The sequence below is a fragment of the Hyperolius riggenbachi genome, chromosome 1 (genome assembly GCF_040937935.1).
Source record: "Hyperolius riggenbachi isolate aHypRig1 chromosome 1, aHypRig1.pri, whole genome shotgun sequence".
Classification (NCBI taxonomy): domain Eukaryota; kingdom Metazoa; phylum Chordata; class Amphibia; order Anura; family Hyperoliidae; genus Hyperolius; species Hyperolius riggenbachi.
This window is the reverse complement of record NC_090646.1, coordinates 148,289,359-148,306,553: the sequence shown is the minus strand read 5'-3', so window position 1 is coordinate 148,306,553 and position 17,195 is coordinate 148,289,359. Positions and strand designations below refer to the sequence as shown.

The 17,195-nt window shown below is 44.4% G+C and overlaps 1 protein-coding gene across 11 annotated transcripts in view; it reads left to right on the top strand.

Moving 5' to 3' along the window:
• Positions 1-17,195, top strand: part of STOX2 (storkhead box 2) — a 294,752-nt gene that overhangs the window by 248,326 nt on the left and 29,231 nt on the right. For all 11 annotated transcript variants that reach the window (XM_068278720.1, XM_068278721.1, XM_068278728.1 and 8 more), the window contains one exon: positions 6,160-8,422. In XM_068278720.1, the coding sequence (XP_068134821.1) occupies positions 6,160-8,422 (2,263 nt within the window). The remainder of the gene's footprint in view (positions 1-6,159; positions 8,423-17,195) is intronic.

Below are 17,195 nucleotides of genomic sequence, written 5' to 3'. Positions count from 1 at the left end.
ATATCAAGCCTTTGGGCAGGGTCCTCTTCCTTTTGTGTCCTACCTGATCATGCACCTCCATTACTGTGCACCCATCCTATGCCTTTGTGTGAACTCCACTTGCCTAATATCCACGCTCCATCCAGTGACTGACTAAGCATTACCTTGTACTCATACTGTGCTGCGTGATCTGGTTTTTCTTGTTTTCCTGTGTTGTCGTATTGCTGTATGTCGCTCTAAATATTGTCTGTAACCTAAACTAATGTCCAGCGCTGCGTAATATGTTGGCGCTTTATTAATACAATAAATAAATAATACATCTCAACCTTGTCTTGATATACTTTTTCTGGCATAATTGTAGACTTATGCAGCAGACAGGAAATGCCTCTTCTATTAACAAGGTGTACTTCGGGTCAGCGTTCCTTGTGAGCCACAAACAAGACATAATCTTCTGTCTGCTAGCTCAGTGTCAGGGCGAAACAGACTCTCTTGAGATGCAGAAAACGTACATGTCTGATGATTCAGTGGCCAGACAGCTTTTGCCTTTGAATTATTAAAGAACTACATACTCTTAACTAACTGTTGGTCCTGTCGTGCAGTATTTTGAAGACCATAACCTCTAATGTTAGTACTTCCTAACAACTGTCTATTTTTAGAAGGATGAAAAAGTACTGCGTGAGAAACAAAATCACTTCCAAGGTGTAGGTAACTGGGCAACTTGCATCCTGCTGCGTGCCTTTTGTGACCAAGTGACTCCATTACACTCTGCACCTAGCTGTTAATGGAGCTGTTCTGTTTGTACTGGTGGAAATTGTAAGTTTGCTTAGTTAGTAAAACCCATTCCTTTGCATGCCCAAGATAGGAGGATCGCCTGGAAAGTTACAGCCGTTTTTTAATTGATTTGTTAAAAAATATATATTTTAGACACACTGGACTTTATATTTTTGTTCAGAACTTTTCAATTGAAAAAGTACCAAAATGTAGGTGAAAAAGTACTGTCATCATTATTCTATTGTCTTGCTTGCTGGCGGCTTAAAAGGCATTTTATACGAAAATTTGTGAAAATATCACCTAGGAGAAAACTTAGGAGAAAAAGTGAAGGGAATTGTATCAGGTTCATTGCATCTTCTGATTATGTCTCCACATACGGTAATCACCTCTGTTATTAAAACATATATTGTATCGTTTTACAAGGCTTTCAATACCTTTTGTGGTAACATCTAAGGCCTTGTTTCTATATACCGCATTTTCAGGCACACTTATGTAAAATGCGATCGCAGGGACAGCAGAAAGTGCATAGACTGCACTGTCTGCTGTTTCCATTCAAGTGTTGCAATTCACACCCAGAAGAGACTGGCAACGCAGAGCTGCACGGCTCTGCAGTGCAATGGCAAGGAGCCCTAAAGGTGCGTACACACCTTTTGGTGGATGACGCCCATCGGGGATCAGGACCTGATCTCCTTGGGTGACATCGCCGGGGCAGGCTTTACACATGCATGTCAGCTGTGTAGCGGAAGACATGCTGTGTTGCTATGCTGGGGGGGGCGATGGAGGGACGACAAGTGACGTGTGACATCATGAAGTGGGCTGCAGTGCGGTGCGAACAAGGGGATCGGTGGGCAATCGCGTCGCTGTGGGTGAGTAGGTCCATCCGGCAGATTGCTTAAGTCTATGGGGTTGTGGCTACTATAACTTCTAATCCCAGTGATAACTGCAGGATAGCAGATATGGCAGGAAGTCTGATGGTGTGGGCTTTAAATATCTCACTGTACATAGCGGAATCAGATACTGGATACTACCAGAAGGCAGCTTTCTAAAGGTACATACACACCTCTGATTTTTCCAAACGACCATTTGTTTGGACGTCAAATCGGGCATGTGTACAAACGGTCGTTTAGCTGATAATGCTGGTTTTGACAGATCTTCTTGGCGGATCAGTCAAATCCAGCTTTATGAGCTGAACGATCGTTTGTACATGCCCGATTTGACGTCCAAACGACCGATCGTTCAGACGTCCAAACGGTCGTTTGGAAAAATCAGAGGTGTGTATGTACCTTTAGAAAGCTGCCTTCTGGTAGTATCCAGTATCTGATTCCGCTATGTACAGTGAGATCTTTAAAGCCCACACCATCAGACTTCCTGTCATATCTGCTATCCTGCAGTTATCACTGGGATTAGAAGTTATAGCAGCCACAACCCCATAGACTTTTAATGATGAAACACCGTTATAGGAAGATAGTTTCCTGGTATAGTGTGTATGAAAAGGGTTTTATAACATTTGTTAATAATAATTAGGATATTTCATGGAGTCCTAGTGCCTGTGCATTTGCTATTTATGTAGAGCATACATGTCAAACTCCGGCCCGTGGGCCAAATTAAATTTGGTCCCCAAGTGGTTTCCCCAATTTGCAGGAAGCTATATTGGAGGTGAAGCCCTAGATCAACAGGGAAACCATATGGGTGAGGAAGGGAAAAAGCACTAAATAATAGGGAACAGTATAGTGTAGAGTAGGGTCACTAGACACCAAGGAACTGTATAGGGGAGGGAGTGAGAACCACTAGACACCAGGGAACTGTATACAGGTTGGAGGGGAGCCATTAGACACCAGAGAACTTTATAAGGGAGGGAGGTGGCCAGTAGACATTGAGGTCGGCCCGCAACCTGGTCCCAGTGTTCAATTTCGGCCCACTTTGTATTGGAGTTTGACACCCCTGATGAAGAGTGTCAGGAACCGGCCCGCGGCACGCCTGCGTATACGGTTCCCGACTGCGGGTTTGACCAGATCAAGCGGGGAGCAGCCTTATTCGAGCTAAAACAAGGCTGGGACCCCTCAGAACACCTCTCACTGCCACCACTAGCGGTTCACTAGACACTTCCACTCTGCTGTCGAGTCCTCAGCGCGCAATCCGCGTTTTCGTATTCGGGTCAGCTTTGTGCTTAGGCCGAATACGGGAACGCCACGCACCCACACACACACACAGTTGCAATCTTACACTGTAATGAAGCAAAACCACTAACAGTCGTTCCGAACGATACTGTTAGCTACTCGCACTGGCGTTTTCGTACGTTGGGTCAGCTGCGCGCTTTAGGCCAACGTATGACAAACGCCCCCACACACAATGCAATTACAATTTCATATGGTAGTGTTGCTCAAGCATACAATTAGGCATGGATTTATACACAGTTGCACTTCAATCTCTTCTAGGCTATGAGTGTTAGTTTAGTACAGCAGAAGTCAAGCTTATTAAATAATAATTTAATATTCCAGGGAAAAAAGTGGAACAATGCAGAACAGAATATATACAAAAGATTACAAAGATAAAAGTTACAAAAATACACACAAGACAAGTTGCCGAAAATAAAAATGGAATAAACTAAAGTGAACCTTTACCATCGCAAATGTCCAACCGTGGAGAGACGCGGATTTACCGATTTTCCTCGGGATCATCTCTAGCAATGAGCTACTCTCGAGAGAAGATCCCTGTGACTGTTCTGGACCAGCTAAAATAGTCTGAAGTGTCCCCTGGGGCATTTAATGCCCAGCCCCCAGGAACTAATGCCATTTCCCCGTTTGTGACATCACCGAACGCTTGTCATAATCTTCCTGTGATATGTGAACTTCAAAGGGTTGCTGTTTCAGCTTTTTGAAGGTTGCAGATTTCACAGGTAAGATTATATCCTGAGAACAGCAAGTACCCTGTTTACACTTACAGATTTCAAAGCAATTCCATTTCCAGAATCTAACATCCACATGTGAAAAGTGTACTTTAGTACATACATGAAAAAACTTCCTTAGTCCAAGTTACAGGTGACAAACACATTGTTGACAGTATTGGCCTGAATAGCCATCTCCAAATTAGATCCTAGGCAGACAGTCCCTAATTGCAGAGATTTCCCATCTCCCAGTTAGGAGCAGACCATGGCCATTGTCTGATTACCCCAGCTCTATTCACTGAAGTCCTCTTTAGATGCAAATGTAGGTCTATTGACCCACCCACACAATCACATTAACTGTCCAGGAATCTAGCCTGGCATATCTACAACATAGCAGATTAGAAAAATGATAGAAATATGTTCCTGTTATCCTTACATAATCAGCCTCATAACTAGCTGCTATATTCCTGACAAAGAGGATTCCAATAGATTGCTGCAAGGCGTTTCCGTGCTTACTAAGAGCATGCTGGTGCATAGCTACACAGTGGTGTAGAGCCTAGGTTCTCAACATGTGGTATGCATACTCCAGGGGGTACTTCTGATGGTTCCAGGGGGTACTCAGGCTTTATGTACTTGACCAAGAATAACAAATTTAGAGTTTTAGTAAATGATAAATCGTATTTAAAAAAAACACCAAATTCGTGTTTTAAGTGATTAAAAGCAATAATAAATGCTTAGAAATTGTTAAGAACTAATTATCATGTACTACGATTAAATATAAATTTGTCAAGGGGTACTTGTGATAATGTTTACTATGCTAGGGGGTACTTGGTAAGTACAGGGTTTTAAAAGGGGTACATACCAATAAAATGTTGAGAAACACTGGTGTAGAGGATAGCAACACTGGGTCCCAGGTTCAGCTTTTAACCAAAGCACTATCTGTATGTAGTCTGTATGTTCTCGTTGTGTTTACCCCCATAAAATTTGTTCTTAGACTATCACTGTGGTGGGGATTAGATTGTGAGCTGCTCTGACAAACAGTTAATGGCCTGATTTTGTGGTTAATAGACTATACTTTGTGAATGTGATAGATATCAGCACTGTATAAATATATAATAATTTGGTAGGATTCTTGCTTACACTGTGGTTGTGCCTTTATCTGTGCATAATCAAGACTTAAAGGACCACCAGTATTGTGAAAATTGAAAAATTGAAAATGCATGTGTCTAACCTCTACCATTGTTACAGAGTAAAATGCACTATAATTTACTTTTATCCCTAGATTGCTGTCACTTACAATAGGTTGAAAAAAATCTGACAGGTTTTGGACTAGTCCATCTCCTCAAAGGGCATTTTTAGGGTTTTCTTTATTTTCAAAAGCGGCATTCCCTCAGTCCAGCTGTCAAGAGTGTGCAAATGAGTAGAGAGGCCGGCAGGCATCTGTATATTGATCCATTACAGGGGGTGCTTTTGTAAAGTGTAAGACTGTATTTACAGTCGGGTCAGTTGCATAACACGCGTTATGAGTGAACTGCAATGCAGACTGGACATACAGATGAATACAAAGCCTACATGCAGCAACTTATAATAACATGATCAGTAACAGCCAGGGCTGTGGAGTTCATACAAAAATACTCTGACTCAGTTTATGAAGCCTCCAACTGCAGGTACCCATAAATTGGTGTGACTCCTCGACTCCGACTCCACAGCTCTGGCAGGTCTGTGGAGTCTGTACAGAAATCATCCGACTCCTCCGTTTATCAAACCTCCAACTCCTGGTACCCAAAAATTGCTTTGACCTGACTCTCTAGCCCTGGTTACAACACAGTACTCTGAACAGGCCCATAGAATTGTATGGGCAGTGAGATGAAAAGCAGAACTATTCTGCAAGGCAACTGAGCACTGTAAACTTGGCTCAAAGGAAATACTAAGAACCCCCATGAGCAGATTGACTAGTCCAAAAGCTGTTAGATCTCTGATATTTACTGCTTACTGTGAAAGGCTGCACCATAGAAAAACAAGTAATTTATAGTGCATTTTACTCTGGTAGAGATGTGTTTCATAGAAGTATGTATATACATGCATTTTAAAAAAAAAATTGTGATAGCAGTCCTTTAAGGATGTACTTTGTAGCTTTGATTGGCTCTGAGACATATTCACATTTGCTATTAAAGATTGTTCACTAGAACATATCTAAACTTTGTGTGGTAGGCATTAAGTAGTCCTACCTATAGTACACCAGTTGACTGCTGCAATAAAGTTTGTTCTACCCTTTTATATTCATATTTTTATTGTAACCTTAATTGAATGCTATTTATTGTTTTGCACACTAGACCTCCTTTATTAAAGTGTCACCACTTAGATTTTTTTTTATTGTTGTTGCTTTCGCCAGATGTGATTCTCTCCAACGCGAATAATGCATAATATGTTTTGTATCTTTGTTCTAAATATTATACACTGTTGTAATATTACATTTTTTTTGTGTCGATGTTACTAATTTTTTGTTTTTGGTGTTTTTTATCCAGGTGTGCCAACCCCAAGCCCTGAAATTCTGCGACATACACTCAATATGCTTGTCCGAGAGAGGAAGATCTATCCAACCCCAGATGGATACTTTATAGTGACCCCGCAGACTTATTTCATAACCCCATCCCTTATAAGAACTAACAGTAAATGGTACCACTTGGATGAGAGGATACCTGACCGGTCTCAGTGTACCTCTCCACAACCAGGAAATATCACGCCATCCCCTTCAGGGTGTGTCAGGGACAGAACTCTCTCCAAAAACCACTGCGACTCTTGTCATTGCTGCAGAGAAGATATGCATAGCATCCATGCATCTACCTTACAAAGGAAATCTGCAAAAGACTGCAAAGACTCTTACTGTCCTCCTTCAATGTGCCAGATACCCCCTACAGAGAAAAGCAAAAGTACTATAAATTATTCTTATAAAACCGAAACCCTTTCAAAACCTAAAGATGGGGATAAGCCATCTAAAAAATTTGGTCTGAAATTATTTAGGCTAAGTTTTAAAAAGGACAAGGCAAAACAACTGGCTAATTTTTCAGCCCAGTTCCCTCCAGAGGAATGGCCCCTTAGGGATGATGACACCCCAAATACTATACCCCGTGAAGTAGAGATGGAGATAATTAGGCGAATAAATCCAGACTTAACAGTGGAAAATGTAGTACGGCACACTGCACTAATGAAAAAACTTGAAGAAGAAAAATCTCAGAGGAGCAAAGCTGGTTCATCAGCTCACCATAGCGGTAGAAGCAGACGAAGCAGGACTCACAGAAAAACTCATGGAAAATCTCGGTCACATAGCAAGAATAGGGCTTCCAAAGGTGACCCTTCTGAAGGCTCCCGCTTAGAATTACCCGGAGAGAGAGAGTATGAGTTCTATCATCCTCGGAATCGTTCACCAAGGGAAGGTTGTTTCATAATGGAGCGCAAGGGAGGGGAGAATTTTGTAGTGCTCAGTAATCCAAACATGATTGAATCTCATTTTCCTGTTACACCCGAATGGGATGTGTCAGGAGAACTGGCCAAACGGAGAACTGAAATGCCTTTTCCTGAGCCCTCAAGGGGGAGCTCACATTCCAAGGTCCATCGAAGCCACAGCCATACACAGGATAGAAGGTCAAGAAATGAAAGATCAAATAAAGCCAAGGAAAGATCTAGATCAATGGATAATTCAAAGGGACCTTTAAGTGGTGCTTCTTTAGGTACACCGGATGACCTGGGTGAAGGCCTCAGTCTTGATGATAAAACACCAAGCCAGTCTTATATAGATGATGGCACTTTAAGGCCATCCCATAGCAGCTTGAGTCATCAAAGAACTCTTTCTTACAAAGACCCATGTACTCCTGAAATAGCTAGTGGTGGTGCAGATACTCCTAAATCATGTAGCCTATTGGAACAAGGCAAACTTCCAGAGACTTTATCCTCCTACAGTGAACTTAATTCTTGTTCCAAAAAAACAGCAGATGATTATTTTCAGTGTAACACATCTAGTGAAACAATTCTTACCGCTCCATCCCCTTTAGGAAAAAATAAAGAGGATATTGATATATCCAGTCTAACAGAAGGCTTGAAAAGACTTTCTCCTGCTGAGAAACCACAGCAACATATAGCCAGAGAGCAAGGGGAATACAAAGAAGACTCGCCAAAAGGTACTGTTGGTAATCTGTCAGTTGCTGCTTCTGGCCAGAGCCCAGAGGTGATTGCAAATGGTCGATTGGTGCCACATCATAATGCGGAATCAAGCAGCCTTGACAAGAGGAAAGAAATATTCAGTAAAGATACTCTATTCAAACCTTTGCACAATAGTCTATCTGTGAACAGTTTTCATAAATCAGGTGTGAATTTACTGAAATCGCACCAAAAGACTTCTCCTGAAACACTGCCAGCAAGCATTGAGAATTTTGAGCAACCTATTACCACCTCAGTTACCCCAAACCTTGCCGTCTCTCCGAGGCCACAGGAGCCAGCAGGAAATACGGAAGCATCCTTTGATTACTACAACGTCTCTGAAGATGACGAGTCAGAGGAAGGAACGCAAAAGACAGCGGAGGAGGAGAAAAATAGAGATGATGTGGGGACAATGCAGTGGCTGCTACAGCGGGAGAAGGAAAGGGATATACAGAGGAAGTTCGAGAAAAACCTCACACTCCTGAATCCAAAGGAAACTGACAGCAGTGGCAGCCAGCGAGCTACACATTCAGCTCGCCTGGACAGTATGGACAGCAGTAGCATCACTGTAGATAGTGGATTTAACTCCCCACGGTAAGAGGATTTAACCCCTCTGATTGTTTTATCAATGTTATAATTGTGGACTATTTGCATTGTTACTTGGACCGGTATATTAGACCAGGGCTTTTCAACCTGTGGTATGTGTACCAACAGTGGTACACTCCAAGTTTGCCTGTCTGCCACTTGTCCTGGTCCCGTCCTACCTCCACCAATCATTCCTGCTATTCCCCTCCCATATACTCCCCTTTTCTTAAAGTGTATCTTTAAAGGACAACTGAAGTGAGAGGTATATGGAGGCTGCCATATTTATTTCCTTTTATACAATGCCAGTTGCCTGGCTATGCTGCAGATACTCTGCCTCTAATACTTTTAGCCAGAGACCCTAACCAAGCATGCAGCAGATCACGTTTATCTGACATTATTGTCAGATCTGACAAGATTAGTTGCATGCTTGTTTGTGGTGTTATTCAGGACACTACTACAGCCAAGTAGACCAGCACGACTGCCGGACAACTTGTATTGTTTAAAAGGAAATCAATATGGCAGCCTCCGTATACCTCTTACTTCCAGAGAACCCGAGGTGTGTTTAAAGAATGTTATCTGCATACAGAGACTGGATCTGCCTATACAGCACAGCCTCTGTTGCTATCCCAAACCCCACTAAGGTCCCCCTGCACGCTGCAATCCCTCATAAATCACAGCCATGCTGTGAGGCTGTGTTTACATCTGTAGTGTCAGTCTCAGCTGCTCCCCCGCCTCCTGCATAGCTCCGGTCCCTGCCCCCGTCCCTTCCCTCCAATCAGCAGGGAGGGAGGGGATGCAGGCGGGGACTGGAGTTCTGCAGGAGGCGGGGAGAGCAGCAGACTGACACTATAGAGATAAACACAGCCAGCTCTGACAAGCTGTTTGTCAGCAGCGTGGCTGTGATTTATGAGGGATTGCAGAGTGCAGGGGGACCTTAGGGGGGTTTGGGATAGCAACAGAGGTTGGGCTGCATAGGCAGATTCAGCCTCTGTATGCAGATGATATTCTTCAAACCCACCTCGGGTTCTCTTTCAGTTCCCCTTTAAAGAAAACCTGAACTAAAAATTAAGTCAAAATAAACATACACAAGTCATACTTACTTCCCGTGTAGTCTACTTATCAACCTCTTTCTCCTCTCCTGCATCCTGTTTGTCCACTGTGATCAAGGGAATTCTCCGTCCTCCATTTTAAAAATGGTCATTACCCCATTACAGCTTTCTGGTCAGCACACTGTTGAACTGTAACATCGCCCAGTTGAGCCATAGGGGAACATGGACATTACTGGGCACATCAGTTGTCCACTCAGCTATAACTGACAGCAACTGATATATAACTGACAGCAACTGATATATTTCAGTTCTGACAAAATGTTATCAGACCTGGAAGGGATTATTGTCAGAAGAAAATGGTGAGCTTCTGAGAGGAACTGATGGCAAGGTAACTATTTAATGTTCATTTGAAGTTACCTCGTGTTTATTTTAAATAATTTTACTCAGTACAGGTTCCCTTTAAGGAAAAAGTGCCCTTGAGGGGTACTTACCTTTAGAGGGGGAAGCCTTTGGATCCTAAAGAGGCTTCTCCCTTCCTCCTCAGTAGAAGGGATCCAGCGCTGGGACCTCCCAAAGATCTCCTTGTCGGTGTGCGCGCATGCACATTAGCAGCTCTCCGCTCAGAATCTGGTAGAAACAGCCGAGCCCGATCGGGTCAGATCTACTGCGCAGTGGTAGTACATTACTTTTTTCAAGCAGTAAAAGTGGTACGGTTAGGGAAATGGTTGAAAAGCCCTGTATTAGACGACCATGGCTATATAAAGTAGTGTTTAATATTGGTTTGTATATTTGCTTTGCTAAAACCAGGGTTGTTTGACATGCTTGAGATTTAAATCTACCCCCTAATAAAAATTATCACTTTAACTACGCATTTCCATTTTAACAATACAAGTCTTTGTAGGCCTGGATTTACTAAGAGATCTACAGGTCAGAGGTCTGTAGTCACACGTGATCCTGTAAAAGTGACCTTGGTACATAACCATTGCTTAACCACCTTAGCGGTATGGACGAGCTCAGCTCGTCCATTACCGCCATAGGGTGCCGCTCAGGCCCTGCTGGGCCGATTCGGATGAAATAAAGAGCAGCACACGTAGCCGGCACTTTGCCAGCCGCGTGTGCTGCCTGATCGGGGCCCCCCAGCCGCCTGAGCCCTGCGCAGCCGGAACAAATAGTTCCGGCCAGCGCTAAGGGCTGGATCGGAGGCGGCAGACGTCAGGACGTCGGCGGACGTCCATGACGCCACTCCGCTCGTCACCATGGCGACGAGGAAAGCCAAACAAGGAAGGCTGCTCATTGCAGCCTTCCTTGTTACTTATTGATGAATGAAGAAGACGGACTCCGGCACTCCAAAGCAAGAGGTAGTTTATTTAAGCACGGTTACATATGCAACGAGTACAAGCCGCCTGTGTCAACAGCTGTTTCGCATGTAGTCACGCCTCCTCAGGACACCAAGGCTTACCCCTTCCTCCCTCTAACCCACCTATATACCTGACTCAGAGGGCGGGTACATTCCACAACAAATACAGGAACATTAACCCATTAATGGAGGGGTGTCCAATACACATACAATTCTATACAGATAAAACCCATACAATTATTTTAAAAAAGCTGAAATTTCGTTTCTATCGTTAAATCCTAGGTTCCCCAGCGCATTAGTCATTGAGATAATAGAGGCCTCCTTCCGTAATAACAGTTCTTCCTTTGAACCCCCCCTAGACATATCTGTGATTTTTTAATAGGCCTGCCACTTCCAAGCAGTCTGCATCACCTCCATGGCAAGAATTAATGTGGTCTATCATGCGGCGTGAACCCACCCCACTTCTGATTGACCTTTTATGTTGCAGAAATCTGTCCTTAAGTGGCTGAGTGGTCTCCCCAATGTAGAATCTCCCACAGGGGCACCAGATGCAATACACCACATACCGGGACCTGCAATTAATAAATTCTTTAATATGCCATGAAGTGACTCCTATCTGGACTACCTTGCCCTTCCTCACAAATTTACACGCTGAGCAATGCCTACACGAGAAGTTACCTTCCCATTTTTTCTCTGTCAACCAGTTTGTCGATTTGGATTTAATTGGTTTAAATTCGCTCTGAACCAACCTCTTTTTAATGGTATTTCCTCGTCTAAAGCTCACTCTAGGAGGTTTACCAACGACCTCTTTTAAATGCTCATCTAAAGATAGCACATGCCAATGGCTCCGTATCACCTGTTGGATCTGATTCGACATGGGAGTATAGTCAAAAATAAAATTGAACCTTTTCTCCCCAGAGTCCCTTCTATTCCTTCTGTTAAGCAACTGGGACCGGGGCATAGATCTTGCTTTTACCAAAGCTTGTTCAATGGACCTAATTTGGTACCCTCTTTTTAGGAGGCGATTGGTGAGCTCCAGAGCCTGTATTTCAAATTCATTTGTATCTGAATTATTCCTCTTAAGTCTGAGGAATTGGCCGTACGGGATGGCATCCTTTACATGTCTGGGGTGGTAGCTATCGAAATGTAGGAGACTATTGGTGGCAGTGGCTTTCCTATACCCTTTGGTGCTAAGACCCTCATTCCCCACCTCTATCATGAGGTCCAGAAACTCTATTCTGGTGTCACCAAAATTCGCAGTGAACTCCATATTAATATTATTAGAATTAATCCACTTAATAAATTCATCAAATTCTCCTTGGCTATCACCCCAGACAATCAGGATGTCATCCACGTACCGTCGCCAAAGTTTTAAGGACTGTCTGAAAGGATTTGTGGGTGCCCAGATTCTCTCATTTTCCCAAACTGACAAAAACAGGTTGGAATATGTGGGGGCTACCGGGGTCCCCATTGCTGTCCCTGATACCTGTCTATACCAGTCTCCATTAAATTTAAACGTGTTGTGCTCCAATACAAACTTGAGACATTCGCACATGAACTCTACATATTCTTCACTTTTGCCAAAATCATTCAGGATGTGGTGAATTGCGTCCAGCCCCTTCCCGTGGGGGATCCTACTATATAAACTGACAATGTCAATGGTCGCGAGGTGGAAACCACTCCGCCACTCAAAGGACTCTATGACCTGCAAAACGTCCACTGTGTCCTGTAGTAAGGACCCAACAGACCGGAGGCAAGGTCTCAATCTTAAGTCCAAAAATTTAGACAACATTTCAGTCAGTGAACCCACCCCGGAGACCATTGGTCTCCCGGGGGGGTTCACCAAGGTTTTATGAACCTTAGGCAGGTAGTACCAAACAGGCATCCTGGGGGACTCCACAAACAAGTCTCCATACACCTTTTTGGACAAAAAACCTGACTCCATCCCCCTATTCAGGAGGTCACGGAGTTCAGTCTTGTCCTTTTCAATAGGGTTCCCCCTTAATCTAACATATGTGGAAACATCCCCAAGCTGCCTATTGGCCTCCGCCACATACATAGTAGTTGGTATCACCACAATGTTACCCCCCTTGTCCGCGGGCTTACACACAAGGTCTCCACGAGACTTTAACCAGTTAAGAGCAAATTTTTCTTTTTCGGTAATGTTTGGTCGATCCTCGGGATAGAGGCAAGACCTGACCCCATTCAAAACTTCTTTCTGGAAAATATCCAAGGGGCTCCCAGGGGAGACCGGGGGGGAGAAGGTAGACCTGCGCAGGCGCACATTGTTGCTACCCGCACAGGTCTCCTCCCCCCCCTCCACCCCCCCACTCTCCATGAGCAACTCCCTGAGTATGGTCAGAGTCTCCTCATCCCGTTCATCGAATCCAGACACCTGGGTAGTCACTACCTCCCCAGTGTTGGCCCCAACACTCCCACTGGTTTCCACGTTCCTACAGGAAAAAAACCTGTGCACATTCATCTTACGTATTGCCTCATTGAGATCTGCTTCAAAAGTGTTTATTCGAAATTTACTAGTGAGACAAAAATTTAAACCCTTGGACAAGACAGAAACACAATCCTGAGATAACATCACATCTGACAAATTAATAACCTTGAAGTCCTTCACATCATGAGAGCCAATCTGTACTGGAGACACGGGAACTCCCAAAGGGACTAGAGGGCCCCCTACTTCCTCACTCCTTTCCAATGCACCTGTTTCCTTTTCTTGGGATTGCTTGGACCTGCGCCCCCTCCTCCTCCCTCTCCTCTTCCTACGTCTAAAGGGCGCTGCCCCCCTCTTCCCAGGCCAGGAACCCCTCCAGCCCCCATATGGCCTTCATCCTCAGTAAGTCCATTATCTGACCCCGAGTCCAAGTTAGCAACAGGTCCCCTGGGTTTGGGACTTCTAGGTTGTGGTTTCCGCCATTGTGGTTTTTTAGGTGTGGTATTCCCTTTATTCCAGGTAAACACTCTATTCGCAAGATAGTCCTCTTTATCCCGCAAAAATTTCCTTTGTTTCCTATCTTTAATTTCATTCTGTATAGGGATCAACCTTTTCTCAACTTTATCCAACATTTTTTGATACAACTCCTGATTAATTCGGGACTTAAGTTCGTCTTTCAATACCATCAATTTACTCTCAACCAAGCCATACTCCTTCTGGTTGCGAGCCAAAACAATAGCCATCTTGCGTTTAGCATGCTCGAGATGTTCCTCTTGCCAAATTTTGACGAAGTCAAGATCATCACTGTACTGGGCGGGTTCTGAATACATACGGAAGCCCCTAGTTACCTATGCTTGCCGGAGGCAATCGGAAGAACGCCTCCGGAGCGCCCTCTAGTGGGCTTTCATGCAGCCAACTTTCAGTTGGCTGCATGAAATAGTTTTTTTTTTAATTAAAAAATAACCCTCCCGCAGCCGCCCTGGCGATCTCAATAGAACGCCAGGGTGGTTAAAGAGTACATCCCTCAGATGTGACATATCATAATGATATGGTTAGTTTATTAGCATTTAAAGGACCACTATCGCGAAAATCGTAAAATTTAACCACTTCCCAACTGAGGGGTTTTACCCCTTGACCACCAGAGCAATTTTCACCTTTCAGCGCTCCTTCCATTCATTCGTCTATAACTTTATTATTACTTATCGCAATGAAATGAACTATATCTTGTTTTTTCCGCCACCAATTAGGCTTTCTTTAGGTGGGACATTATGTGAAGAATTATTTTATTCTAAATGTGTTTTAATGGGAAAATAGGAAAAAATGTTGGAAAAATGTTATTATTTTTCAGTTTTCGGCCATTATAGTTTTTAAATAATGCATGCTACTGTAATTAAAACCCATGAAATGTATTTGCCCATTGTCCGGTTATAAAACCGTTTAAATTATGTCCCTATCACAATGTTTGGCACCAATATTTTGTTTGGAAATAAAGGTGCATTTTTTTTTCAGTTTTGCGTCCATTATCGGAGAAGCAGCGGATCATTGCGGGGCTTAGATCAACGAACGGGAATGGATTTTCGGGCGAGTGGCCGGCGGCGTGTTTACGAGCGGGAGTGCGAGTGAGAGCGCGGGCAGCGGCGGGAGCGCGGAAAGTACGGATTTCTCCGTCCCTGGTGGTGAAAGGATGGAAAAAGGGACGGAGAAATTTGTACGCGTGGGGGTAAAGTGGTTAAAATACATGTAAACATAAACAAATAAGTTTCTTCCAGAGTAAAATGAGCCATAAATAACTTTTTCCCTATTTTGCGGTCACTTACAGTAGGTAGTAGAAATCTGACTGAACTGACAGGCTTTGGACTAGCCCATCTCCTCATGGTGGATTCTCTGGGTTTTGTTGTTTATTTTCAAAAGCACTTAGTGAATGGCAGTTGCGCTCTGTCCAACTGCCAAAAAAAGTGTGTGGAGAGCAGGGAGGCTGGCCTGCATTGTTGTATAAATCCTTTTCAGGGAATGTCTTTATAAAGAATAAAACCGTTGCAGAGAATCCCCATGAAGAGATAGACTAATCCAAAACCTGTTGATTCTGTCAGATTTCTAGTAACTACTAAGACATTTTTTTTTACCCTGCGCTAAATAGACTCTAAAATCTAAATAGACTCATGTTTTGTGTACACATAAAAGGTATTGTCCTTAATTGGTGCACTTAGGAGCTGCTTCTCGCTGGGTCGTTCCAGATGCTGAAGACAGTGAAAAAAGGAAAAGAAGCGCTCCGATAGGGCATGAACTTCTTTTTAATTAAAAAACGCAATAAAATGTTGCACTTACATTAAGAATTCTTTAAAACGAGCGTGTATGTGGCCTGCCCACGATCCCTCCTCTGAGCTGCCAGGACTCGGGGCCGCTCTGTAGTACCTCCGCGATGTTCCTACTTCATCCCAGGCATCCACGTGACAACAGCTGGATCCCTCTCTTTCCTCAGTAATCCAAAGGGCAAAGGCATGGCATTTACTGCTGTCTGGCTGAGTGCTGTCAGGGGCTCCCTCCCCCGCCCATTCCAGCCACACAGCTCACATGTGCAGCAAGTAAACAGGCAACTCTTCTACTAACTACTGTAATGGCCCATATACACGGGCTACAACTGTCGCCGCAACCACGTGGCACAGGTCGCCCATGTGTATGACGCGCGCCCCGAACAGTCGCCCGTCGGAGCTGTCGCCAATCGATTGGCGCGGTCAATCGCCTGCTACAGCTGTCGCCGCAACTGTCGCTAGTCCGCCGTGTGTATGCGAACTAGCGACAGCAACAAACTTACCATCGACGGAGCTTCCAGCGGGGGGAGGAGCCTTCGGCGACACCTTCCGCCGCATCTCTGTCCCTCTGTGCGGCGTGTGTACGGCCGCAGCACAGAGGGACCTGGCGACGAGCTGTCGCTGGTTTTTTTTTTTTTTTTTTTTTTTTGCGACTGGCAACATTTGTGCCGTGTGAGTACGAGGCTTAAGTGACAGCAACATAGGAGAAAAGTAATTTGTGACTAATTTATTTTTTTGTATATGTCTTCATATATTTTACATTTTTAAATTTTTCTTGATAGTGGCCCTTTAAAAAGTACTTCCAGTGACAGAGCCTGTCATGTAAGTCTCTTAATGCTGCAGGATTGGGGGGTCTCAGGGTTAATAAGGGTTAATGACTCCCCTACTCGGCTGTAATTCACTGGACGGGTAAAGCACCACCCCCTCCAGCAGCAGCCATTTTTTCAAAGTCTTTCAAAGCTCTGTGGCCCACCCCCAGCTCAGTAGCCACCAATTAAGCCACACCTGCCAAGCTGGTGGTGGGCCACGGCCATGCAGGGGGGTTGGCCAGAGCTGCGGCAGACTTTTGAATACAGCGGGTCGGATTTTCAGGGGGTGGTGTGTCACCTGTTTAGTGAATTATGGCCAAGCTGGTACGTTTTTAACCCTGAGACAACACTCCCCTTCCCCCCTCCCCCCCTTTCGCCCTATCCGGCTAGCATTAAGAAAGAGCCTTAAGGTGCGTACACACGCACTACAGAAGCCAACGACGGGTCCGTTGGACCCTCCCGCTGGGCGGACTTTCAGCAGACAGTAGTGAGCGTGTACGCACTGTCGGCGGAATGATAAGGCGGAAAGGATCATTCAGGAACAGCCTTCTCAGTCCGCGTACACACGCACTACTGTCTGCTGAAAGGCCGCCCCGCGGGAGGGTCCGACGGACCCGTCGTTGGTTTCTGTAGTGCGTGTGTACGCACCTTAACATGACAGGCTCTATCTTTCACATTGGAAGTACTTTTTGAATGCTAATTAACTGACCATGTCATCATGATATGTCATATCTGAGGGACGGAGACCCTTGCAGCCGAGCAGTTGAGTTTTGATTAGTCAGGCCAGTTATTCAAGTTTATTTTTAAAACGT